This window comes from Oxyura jamaicensis, chromosome 2, assembly GCF_011077185.1.
Source record: "Oxyura jamaicensis isolate SHBP4307 breed ruddy duck chromosome 2, BPBGC_Ojam_1.0, whole genome shotgun sequence".
NCBI classification, from domain to species: Eukaryota; Metazoa; Chordata; class Aves; order Anseriformes; family Anatidae; genus Oxyura; species Oxyura jamaicensis.
Genome location: NC_048894.1, coordinates 146615210 through 146627407, shown reverse-complemented (window position 1 = coordinate 146627407; position 12198 = coordinate 146615210). Strand labels below are relative to the sequence as shown.

Below are 12198 nucleotides of genomic sequence, written 5' to 3'. Positions count from 1 at the left end.
CTCCCACCCACCCTGGCATGCACACTGGACCAAGATACCAACAGAATAACTCCACAGCTATGCAATTAATTCACCTAAGCATGGGACACTTAAGTTCATATATTTCTTATGGTATCTTTCTAAATTTCCATTAGGATGACTCGTGACAAGGATCTTCAGCAGAGCAATGGGAAACGCAATAGTCCTGTTCCAAACGGGAGTGTAAACTTTGCTCTCTTACCACCTACCTCGTAAAACCAATGCACAAATGCTAGGAACAGGATCACAGAATCATTAAGGTTGGAAAAGCCCTCCAAGATCACCTGGTCCAACCATCCCCCTACCACCAATGTTACCCACTGAACCATGTCCCTAAGCACCACGTCCAACCTGCCCTTGAACACCCCCAGGGATGGTGACTCCACCACCTCCCTGGGCAACCCGTCCCAATGCCTGACTGCTCTTTCTGAGAAGAAATGTCTCCTCATTTCCAACCTGAACCTCCCCTGGCACAACTTGAGGCCATTCCCTCTAGGCCTATCACTAGGTACCTGTGAGAAGAGGCCGACCCCCAGCTCCCCACAGCTTCCTTTCAGGCAGTTGCAGAGAGCAATGAGGTCTCCCCTGAGCCTCCTCTTCTCCAGACCAAACACCCCCAGTGCCCTCAGCCTCTCCTCATACTCTGTGGCTCTCCCCGAGGGGCTCAGCGCTGCCAGCACGACCCCAAAGCCGTGTCTCGGAGCCCAGACCCCCTTCCCCACAGCGCCCTGCCCAAAATGGCGGCCGCAGCCCCCTCAGCCCCACAGCCCGCCGCCCCCTCAGCCTCCCCCCGGGCCCGGCAGGGGGAGCGCTGCCGCCGGCCGGCCGGGAGGGAGCCGCTCTGGGCTGCTCTCGGTGGCGATGGAGGCGGCGACGGAGCCGCCGCTGGGCTGCGAGTTCGCCGAGTCCCTTTTCTCCGGCGGCAGGGAGCGGGGCGCGGGTGGCGGGGCCGGGCAGCCCTACAGCGCCAAGCGCTGCGAGCCCCGGGTGAGGAGCCCGGGGGGCGGGGAGCGGGGTGTGGGGCCGGGATGGGATGTGGCGGCCCCGGCCCCGGCCGGGATTTTGCCTGCCCAGGGCTTGGGGAACGGGGACCAGGGTTTGAGGGAGGCTCCCGGGGGCTGAGGGAGGAACCGGGGGCTGAGGGGGCCGCCCCGGAGCGCCTCCGAGCGTGGCGGCCGTGGGTTTACAAATGTTTTTTACGTTTTATTTATTTATTGATTTATTTATTTATTGTGCCCCCAGTGGTTCTGCGGCGAGACGGGCGGCGAGGAGGACGCCGAGATCTTAACGGGCAATAAATTCCGGGCTGACCTGGCGTACAGGGAGCGGCAGTTTGAGGTACCCGCACCGCTCTCACGCACCGGGGTTGGGGGCGAGGCTGTGCCTTGGTCAGTAGCAGCTACCGGGACACTAAATACAGGCCCTGTAGTCCTCAGTGTGTTGAGTGGATCTATAGGTTTCTAAAAAAACCTCCTGGTCAAGCTGTGACCCTAGGCCCTGTGGTACCGAAATCCCGGCGCGATGGCACCTTTGAAGGCCCCACAGCCCCGTCCGCTGGGGAGGAGGCGCTCTGCTGGTTAAAGTTTGCCCAAACCATAACAGTTAGCTTTGTTCTGGCAAGCTCTCTCAGCCGGCTGTCATCTCTTGGAGGCAACGGGAACCAAGGTGAATCAGCCAGCCTAAAAGAAATGGTGTTTGACTTCGGAGCCGATGCAGACTGAGCCTGTATATCTATCTGAACAGCGCAGCAGTGAGCAGGGCTGATGTTTGCAATCACTGAAATCATGTTCGTCAGGAGTTAACATGCTGGTTTCTGTGCTCATGGGGATCATGCCTCTACCCACAAAGGTTGTCACCTCACAGGCCACCACCTGGCTGCCCTGCACCTTTCTCAGAGCTCCCTCTGGCTGTCAGGGTTTGGCTGACTGGAGTCGTCAGGCCCCTGACAGTTGGCTCGTGAGCCTTGTCATTGCCTGTCCCACCCCTCTGTTGGCTCTACGTGGCTGGTTATGCCTTTGGGATGCATTTATGGTCCCCATTCTTGCATGCTGCAGTCCTAGACCACAGAATCACAGAATTGTAGGGGTTGGAAGGGACCTCCAGAGCTCACCGGGTCCAACCCCCCTGCCAGAGCAGGTTCCCTAGAGCAGGCTGCCCAGGTAGGCATCCAGATGGGCCTTGAATATCTCCAGAGAAGGAGACTCCACAACCTCCCTGGGCAGCCTGTTCCAGTGCTCTGTCACCCTCACTGTGAAGAAGTGCTTTCTCATGTTGGTGCCGAACTTCCTGTGATCCATGTTTTGACCACTGCACCTTGTCCTGTCCCCACAAAAAAGTCCTCTCCACACTGCCTGCTTCCTGAGCTTCATTCCTCATCATCAGTGCTCTCCTGCCTCTACCATCTTAGTTACAGGATCCTGTCTTTTGCTTTCCCAGACATATTTCCTGGTCAAACTCAGCTGTTTCTGCCCATGCTTCAGCTCTGATCACTCTTTGTTCCAGGCTGTGGTTTGCATTATGTGCTCCCTGATTTCAAAGCAGTCAGGCCAGCAGCTGACTACACTCCTGTTGCCTTTCCTGTTGGATTCGTGGTTCTGTTTCCTGTCCTGCTTTTAAACATTATTCCATAGCTGCTGTCACCTTGTCTGTACCTGACAGACATTTTCCAGTCTCAGCTAAGACTCCCTGAATGACTTGACAGAGGTGTGCAGAGGGAGATTCCTAAGGCTGCAGCCAGGCATCCCACTTTCGTGAAGAGCTTTGCTCCATGCCATGTGCTGCCATGCCCTCCCACGAGGGACTGGCACCCCACAGATCTGCAGCAAAACAGAAAGTCTCTCGCTTCCTGACTATCTTCTGTCCCAGTGATCCACGTCAGCCGTGTCTGGTGGTGTGATCTTGGATGACTGTGGCAGAACTAGAGCCAGGGTAGAGAGTGTCTGCATGTAAAATCACAGATTTGAGAGCAGTGACCTCAGAAAGGGGGCTGGAAATAAGTAAATGGGAATCTTGTCACTCATTGTGAATAGTTTTTGATGCCAGCTGAAGCTAGTGGATAGGAGAGACCAAGGACAGCAGTATTCTAGGCCTTTTTTTAGGACTGCAGAACCCGCTTGGGCTGATAATGCCAAACCTTTGCCAGGGTTATACCCCTTTGTCACATAGCAAGGCAGACAGGGACATCCTGCAGCCCTGCTCTGGTCCCCCTGCCCTCATGCCTGCTGCACTCACTGGGAGCTCTCGCTTCTGCTTGAGAAGGAATGTGAGCTTACCAGGGAAGAGAAATACTTTGGCCATTAGGCCAGGAGGTATTTCGGGGGTGTTGCTTGTGGGCTCTTTTTGTCAGAGCTATTCGAGTTTGCAATGGAATAATTAAATAGTTAGAGAGATGGGAGAACGAGCTCTGCTCTTTAGTCTTTTGGTCTGAGCTCTCCCACAGAGAGGAAGGAACGAAGATTCCAGTCTCAGCATCACTGAATACTTAATATAATGTATTTAAATGTTAATTGGAGTCCTGGTGAGTGCCCTGAGCATTAAGCTACAGAGTATTGCTCATTCTTGTCTTTTTCCTTGAACCAATTAATATTTAATTATTTCACGCAAATCCGAGCCGCCGTACAGGAGTGATGGAGGCTCACTTTCCATGCGGTCTTCCCCGACTTGCTGATTATTCATGTGAGGTGAGGGACAGCCCTTCTTGTTGCTCAGACCTTCGCAGGTTCATAGCTTCTCGCCGAGACGTGGATTTGAAGCACCGTCTGCCTAATTCCGGCCGAGCGCTCTGATCACTGAGTTAGCTGCGATGAAGCAGCCTTGTGTCACGTATGCCCTGGGCCAGTAGGTGACCTCCTACAATCCCTGCCCGTGCCTAGACGTGGGTTGGGGCTGGGGCTGCTCGTTGCTGTCCACGCTTGGGAAGTTCAGAGCTGGGCTCTCTGACCCCGTGGTAGCAGGTCCTTTGTGCGCTGCTGGCAGTGGGTGGTAGCCGAGTCTGGAGACACGAAAATTTGGGCTTCAGTTCCTGGACCCTCTCTGTGACTGTAGTTGTAAACAAAGCGTACTGTCAGGGTTGCCTCCAAATGACAGTTTCTCCCTGTTTTGTTTGCCTTTTCTTTTTACCAACACCACTAGAAATCTCTGTGTGAGTACTCCAGCTGCTTGCTCCTCTTACCTCCCGGTAACGTCGCCATGAGGCGGGATGTCCAGGAGGGCCAGGCTCGGTGTTTGTCCCAACTAGGAAGGCACCAGGAGGCTCTGGATATTGCAGAAAAAATGGTAACTCGTACAATCTTTCTGTTACGCTATGAACATAAAAACGTTGCCGGTGGTCCTTTTACATGGACCGTTTTCTGGAAAAATAATCTTCATGGGTGTAATCCTTCAGCATGTTCAGTGCTCGGAGTGCTTGGTAAGCAGAGGGTAACTGTCACTGCAGATAGCATCACCCTGTAGAAATCAGAACACCCTGTACCACAGTGAGCTCCCCGTGCAGGGAGGCTGGTAGTCCTGGAAGGGACTAAATATCATGCTCTGCCGGGCAGAATTAACGTAACGTAATAGGATTTATAAGAAAGGGGATAAACGAGGGCTTAAATCTTCCCACTATAAAAGTGACAGTTCAAAACTTCCTTTTATTTCCATGTACTCGCTGCCAAACTGCCACCAAGTTTGTACCTAGATGGAGTTTTTTCCATAGAGGAAAATGTTGAGAGGCTCTGAAATCTGCTAAAATCTTCCTGCTGCTGTTTGTTGTATATAAAAGGTATTTATACCATCAAGAAGGGCAGCTGTATGAAACTGGAGGCAAATAAGCAAATGACAGAGTTCAGGGGCAGAAATGGTCAGGGGCCTTCTTGTCTTTCAGGCTGGGACAAGGCAACGGGAGGCAGTGCTGCCAGACTGATCTGGCATGATCCGTGTCACGCTGTGTCGTTTCAAAATGTTTTAAAAATTACTTCAGAGGTATTTGTCTGTCATTGTTCAGGGAGTCGTTCTCTTAGGCTCTGAAGGATGGTTCTGTTCTTCTGTTACTAATCTTGTATCTTTTGTTTTTAGAGAAGCGGCGCTACTAACACAGATCACTTAACGACTGTTCTCAACCTGCAGTTTGCCATTTACCAGGATCTGAAAAACGTGGAAAAAAAGATCCTGTGTCTGCAGCAGCTGATCTGCTTACACCCCTTCCACCCTTGGTACTGGAAGTTACTCGCTGAAGCTTACGTGAGCCTTTTAGAGAGTCTGCCTCCATTCCGCGTTCCAGAAACAAACGCAAATCGCTCTGAAGAGGTTAGTGTCAGTGACAGCCCCTCCAAAATATCAGCTGGAAGGGAGATGCATTTCCAGCCTCACCGATCAGGCAGCCAGAGGGAAGGCCTTTGGACCGGCCGTGCTACAGAGACAAAGAGCGAGAACACAGGGACTTGTAACGGCAGCCAAGCTGTAAAAGAAACCCTCTGCGCTTCACACGAACCTGAGAGAAAGGACAAAGGGAAGGAGGGAGCCTCCGAGTCCTGGGAGCAGAGCGTGTCGAAGGAGGTTGGGATAAAGGCATGTGCCTCATTTGTTAGAGCGAGGTAATGAAATGCATTCTTAGGATAATGCTAACTTCTCCCAGTCCAGGACGATTTTAAGCATATTGTTACCCAGCCCTGAGATTTTCAGCTTCCATTTTCAACGTCAAGGCTTTTTTCAGCACTGACGACACAAAGAGGCACCCTGCTACTGCTTGAGATGTAGCAGGAAAAGTCCACCAGCAACAAACGACTAAGATCCAGGTGGAAAGAGTCAGCATCATGCAACCTTGAGAAGCAAAACTTGTTTTTAGCGATCTCATTATGTGATTTTTTTTCAAATAATTGTACACCGAAGGGGTTATTCTCCTACAGACGCTCCTGTTAGGGCGTGGCTGCCCTCTGGTTTGCTGTTAAAGATGCAGCAGCTGAAGGCCCCCAGAGGGGAGGCTAGCCCGTCTTCCCTCTGTGAGTGCCACCTGCCTTATTTGCTGGAAGCCTCATGCTTGAGCAAAAGCGTGTTATTTTAATAATACACCAATTTGCATAATGGATGAGGTTGAAAAATGAACTCCGTGACAGCTGACTGACAGGGCTGCGTTAAAATGCTCTTCCCTTTTCTTCTTTCCCTTACTAAAACTCTTGTCCACAACAGAAATCCCCACAACACAGTCTTTCAAAGAGATAATTAGGAAATGATTTTTGTTAAAATAGCCTTGATTTTTTTTTCCTCTTGCCTTTCGGTAACGTGTTAGTCACGGACTGTGCTTAATGCCCTTTTATGAACTTCTGAACATTTTTACAGAGAACACCCTCTAACTGCCCTGTGCGGGCAATTGTTAAGAAATACTAAAACAGGCGGAGTAGTCTTTAACCGTGCTTCGACTGAAAGAGGGGGATTTAATTGCTGCTTGGGGGAAGTTAATAGATTTAGTATCGATGTCCGATATTAAGCCGCATTCGTATTAACATAATTTGGGCTGCTTATTTCAGTGTGTGGCTCAGCACTGAGGCCACTGTAAAGTCAGGGATCTCCTCGCTTCTCTGCACAGACTCACAAGGTGGTGGTTGTGGTTTATATTCGCATCAACACTTGTCCAGGGGGAACTGCTTCCCATCCCAGGGTTTTTGTGTCAGGTTATCTGAAGTTTTCAGCTGGATTTTAAGTGAGACGTGGATGTTGCATGTGCGGGGTAAATGGCACCTGGAAAAGGGGTGTGAGTATGGCTTATTCAGTAACTGAGGGTCTGCTTCAGAGCATTATAAATGGGTAATAATTCTAGTTTGGCCAGCAGCAGAAATGGAGAAATGGTTTCGTTTAGTTTTCAATATTCCGTTTTTAAAATATTGCTATGTAAACTTTGAAACAAAGATGTTCCGTAAGAAAAGCTCATTCCCATTTTTACTTTGAATTCTTTGTGAAAACTTTTCTCAACGTACCCATGGTTTGTTGGCTGAGACGGGGAGATTTTGATCTATGCTGCTCACGTGAAAACTGCCGGCTGAGATCGTATGTTCTGTCTTGCTGCAAATGCACGCCTTTATTATAACGCCTGCTACATTTAGCTGTGGTAGATGCGATATATTTTTATTTTATTTATGTATGAAGTGGGGTTTCAGTATGATCCTGCTAAGTCTCAGTGGCTGCTCCGTTAAACATGCACAGATACTCCCTCTGCTGACACGTTTGGGATCCCCCTTGTGGGAGGAGGACTCTGGAAACCGCCAGGATATTTGATAGTTGAGGGTATTTGGTGTTTGGCTGAACAAAACCTAATTTCTAGCTTTTCAGGTTAGAAGGAGAATCGCTGCAACAATCGGTGCCATCTGCAGCAAAGCACTGCTGTCTGGTTCGCCCTTAGCCTGGGGGGTGCTTGATGCACAGCACCCTGCTTGCGGACCCGAGCTGCTCTGCTGAAGTGTGGCATAACTACGTGGGGAGGAGGATGTTTGTGCAGAGCAAGCGGAGATAGTTGGTATGTTGTTTTTTAAAGGCACTTCTCAGTAGCGTAGCTCCTAGGACAACCAGAGCAGATTGCTACACGTGTTCGTTTCTCCTCAGTTTGTGCAGCTGCCTAAGTTCAGGGAGAAGAGCTGCTTCAAAGTACGATACTGCAGTTGGTTTTAGGTTTGCTGACGTGCTCTGTCTCCAGCTGTCCCCTCTTCAACTGCCGTTTTCGTTTCAGGCTTTTACTGCAGCTTGCCCAGTCACAACAGGCATCGTTTGCTCTGGAGAACAACATAAAAAGTCAGAAAGAAATTGATGACAGGGTGGCACAGTTTGGTTTAACCGAGACCTCCTTGCTGCTGCTGAGCGAGGTAAGGGGACGTTGCTCTGGGTGGAGGTTCCTGTGGGCAGCTCAGCACCGGGTCCTGGGTGAGGTGCCTGGGCCAGGTGGTGCATACAGGTGCCCGACACTCCCCTCGGCTAATTAACTGTGCTGGGAAGCGAGGTAAATTAGGCAGGGCGGGCGCCCTGGGAGTGTGTTATCCGGAACTGTTCGGCGCTGCCGTGTGTCACGCGGGTGGATCTTTGTTCTGATGAGGTTCTCCTTGCGGGAGCGCTCAGGGTTGTTACGTTCCTCATTGGACTTGTGTTTGCATCATCACCGCCGTGCGTTTCCTGGGATGCAGGTTTTATCGTGGGAACTTCAGATGCCACCAAGTGAATCACGGGCATGAAATGCGAGTGGAGATTGCATCGAGGGCCACTGGATTGTTGAACTCTTTGCTCCTTCTGCAAATTTTCAGAAAAAGCCAGAGACAACCTTTTAGGTTATTTCTTTGTTCGGTTTGAGTACTGGCTTCTAATTTTAAAGACCTACGGAGAAGGAGATTAATAATGTATGGCTTTATTCACGGAGCTTAAACATTTGTGGTGTCATTTATGGAGTTCTATTTTAAAGAACGAAAAGAAGCTAGCGGGATTTTAACTTTGCTGCCAGCATTACAGGTTTAAGTTACTAAAAGCCAAATTACTTGCCAAGTTGGCAGACGATCTTGTGGGGTTTCATCCATAAGAGGGCAGTAGCATGCAGACTATCGCAGGTTTCGAAAATGCTGGTGAAAAGAAAATCCTGTCCCCACTTCCCTTCGCCTGACACCCCCTAGCAGGAGACCACAGTCGGTGTTCCAGGGAGGTGGGCATTGAACACGGAGCTGCCGGTGAGATTTCCCTTGCTATTCAGTGTAAAAATCCCCACACAGAAGCAGAGACAGAAGATGGGAGGGGTTGTGCACTCTGAAGGCTCTTCATTTTCCATATTTATTGCAGAATTCAACAGGCAGACAACTTAATGGTGGCTTGGAAGCGTCTCCTAGGTGGAGTATGGCTCGTGTGTAAATGGCTTGGCTGTTGTCACGTTCCTTGTTTTCTCTGCAAGGTATTTCCTTTTTTCCCACCTTCTTTCTTACTCTGTTGGCAGGTTATGGGGGCGGATCTGATACCGGATAAACTAAAAGAGGAGTTCCAGGGTGAGGTGAAATGCATAGGCTCGTCAGCACTGTCATCACTGGTAACTGCCTCGGCCTCAGAATTTGAAAGCAAGTGGTTTGGTGAGCTCCAGGACGATCTGTGCCACTCTGACAGACACTTCTATTCAGATACACATAACCCACCTCTGGCTACATAGAAGTCTTGTTGTTTGTATTATCGTGTCTTCAAATGCCCATGGAATGATACTTGCAGAAATGTTCATATTTTTTAAGAATTCTTGCTGTATATCTTTTAAGAATGTACATAAATCTCCGCACTTAAAGTCCTAATGGCTCGTATTTTTCTTTGCTCTCTGATACATTTATATTAAAAATAGTAAGAAACCCAGTGTAAAATTGCCCTTTCAGTTTAACTTTCGGAGGTGGCTTTCCGTCACAAACCTCACAGGGTTCTAGAGCACCTGTGATTTTTTGGGGGGGTCTGTGATGCTGGTGGAATGTAAGGCTTCCTTTCTGATGCCCAGTTTGAAAACTCCTCGGTTCTAAATCCTACGTGGTTGCATTTAGAGACCAGGAATTAGCCATTTTAATTTAAATTATTATTTCTTGATTCGTTGACATGACACTGATTTACTGTTCAGAGCTGAGTGGCTACGAATCTTAAATGTATTTATGCTGCAAAGTTGTCAATAAGAATAAGTCCATATTTGGGGGGAAAATACTGAAATAGCAACTGTTTAACTTGGAACTGGAAGGAGATTTTTGCCTAGGCTAAATGCTTTTGCAGGCGTGGAGCTAGCCACAGCCTAGTCTTCAGGGTGCTTATACAAGGAAGGTGAATAACTGTCAAGGCTGTTTATATGTGCTGAGGAGTGTTTAGTCAGAGCATATCCTTTGTAAAACCTTGCAAGGAAAAAAAATCCTCTGCTGGGGAAATTGGCAGTGTTGTTCCTACGTCTTACAGATCCTTATGCTCTGTTTTTGCTTCCCAGTGACAGCACTTTGCTTTATGCTCTGAAGCGTTGACGTCTGCTGTGGGCTGGCACAGGAGAAGGCAGCGAAGATCTTGTAGTTTCTTTGGTCTGAAACAATTTAGATTTGAGGCAAACAAAGTGTGCTGTTTCCCCCATTTTATCTCCTGTTAAACCCTGACCCTTAAACTCTTAGTAGCGTTTTGGAAAAATGTTAACAACTGGACTTTAAAACTGGGAGTCTCTCAGACGTAATTTGCTGTGACTTTCCATTTCCATGTTTTCTTTCTGCAGTATTGAAGAGTGCTGAAACTTGCAATACCGCCCAGTTGAAATGTCATTCACCATACACGAGCACACTTTGTATCTGCAGCTTTTGGATGGATTTTAAAGCTCATTAGGAAATGGGCCGCTAATACTTGGTGTACCCTGTCCCACTGCTAAGCCGACTGTGAAATCTCCCCAGAAAAATGGAATATCGCCTTGAGCCGTGTCAAATTACCTCTGATAGTTCGGTGACTTAATGCGATTAAACCACATCCTGGGCAGCTGGTTACGAAATCTGACCGCTTGGCAAGGGTACTCGGGGAAGCATGAACGCGCTCCTCACGTAGTACAGAATATTTGTTTTAGGCGTGCGTGCGCTTTGCTAGGTGGAAATTTTTGGGGTGTGCGTGTGTAGAGCACCGTGTTCGGGTGGCAGGAAGCCCACCTGGAAGGCTGGGGATGCTTTTAAGGCTGACTGCTGTTTGCAGCAAAGACTGTCTGTAAGGGGCTCTAAATTAATCACACTGTTGGCAGCAACAATAGAAGGTCTTGCAGAAAAGCCATAGAAATGGGGAAAGCTTTGTGCTAAACATGTCAGCAAAAAAAAGTTAAGTTACTGAAACGGGGACTTTTCCCAGGTTCTTCTTAAACTTACGGTCATGAGTAGCTACAGACAAAGGATAAAATCTGTTTTCCCACAGCTCCCCAGTAGGTTCAGCAGTTACAGCATCGTAACGCAGCTTCTGTGGGCCCAGGTTCGCGGAGAGATTTTACGGGAACTTGCCAAACGATTTGGCTCCGCTCTTTAGAAGGTGGAAATAGCATTCGAGCTGTTTTAGCAGCAAAAGAACCGCTTTGCCAAGTGTTGTCATTTCAGGGCTGAGATGGCCAAAATACACAGCGACATGGCCAACGCGATTTGGAGGCTCGCTGGGGGGTGTGCGGGTTGTTTAGCTTGCGGTTGTCGCTTGGGCTGGCACCACAACGGTTAAGCCCAGCTGCCTGGCGGAGCGGAAGGCAGGCGGCAGCTCTGAAGAACAGGCAGTATTTTCTCAAACACAGCAATACAGCAAAAAACGTTGTTTATAACTACTGCAGGGAAGACACCACGAGCGCTGTTCTGAGCGCGTTGCGTGGTTACTGCTCCAAGTAACCGGTGTTTGTCGCGCTGGGCCTGGGAAATATTCTTTATCCCGTTCATGCCTGGCTACCTTTCCTCCCATCTACTTCAATTCCTCCTTTTTTTGGCCTCCTCCTGACTTTTTTTGGCATGCCGCTTCTACCTCCAGCTTTCTGTTTCTGATCCCATCTCCTGAGGGGCTTTGCGTTTCCATCTCGTCTTCGAATGGCCCAGCATCGCTTCTGTGCTCCGCGTAATTCCGCATCTGCCTGTAATGGATCTCCTCGTGTTCTGGCTCTCACGGTTTAATATCGGGATTAATACGTGCACCAGGACTCCACGCCGAGTGAAATAGCAAATTTAGTATTGCAAACTGCAAGCAGCGCTCTGTTAGCTGTTAGCAGGGTTCGATTCTGTCACTCTAACACTTGCTCATATTCCAGGCGCTTCGGGCAGGACCCCCTGACCTGGTTGTGCTGCTTCTGACGCGACTTGGTGTGCGCGAACACAGCCCGAGGAGCAGGAGCACGTTATTGCTGCAGCTAGCGAAGTCCCCCCGCTTTTCTCATCGCATGGCAGCAGTGTTTATGCAAGCCCTTCCCTCGCAGCAGGCTGACAGGTATGTCAGCATCCTGCCCCGACCTTCCTGACAGGTAGTTTCTGCAGCTGCCTGTAACCACACGTTCCCTTCATTGCTGAGCAATCAAGCCTGTGGGAGCCTGTTAGGATTTTTGGCATAGCTCACTGCTGAAATTGCAAACTCTTGATTGTTTTCCATCAAAACTGAAATTCCATTCGTTTGACATTCAAGTTCAGCTGTCGTCTAAATTAGCACAAGCTGTGTCCTTCATCCAGGGCTGAAATTAGTTCTTCTTAA

The 12198-nt window shown here is 49.3% G+C and overlaps 1 protein-coding gene across 1 annotated transcript; it reads left to right on the top strand.

Moving 5' to 3' along the window:
- The first annotated feature begins 601 nt into the window (after nt 1-601).
- Nucleotides 602-9293, top strand: C2H8orf76 (chromosome 2 C8orf76 homolog). Its single transcript, XM_035317400.1, has 6 exons — nt 602-1005; nt 1261-1356; nt 4150-4293; nt 5074-5591; nt 7715-7847; nt 8954-9293. Exons 1-6 carry the CDS (start codon nt 880-882, stop codon nt 9158-9160), a joined length of 1224 nt encoding a protein of 407 aa, XP_035173291.1. The 5' UTR covers nt 602-879; the 3' UTR covers nt 9161-9293.
- The last annotated feature ends 2905 nt before the right edge of the window (nt 9294-12198 follow it).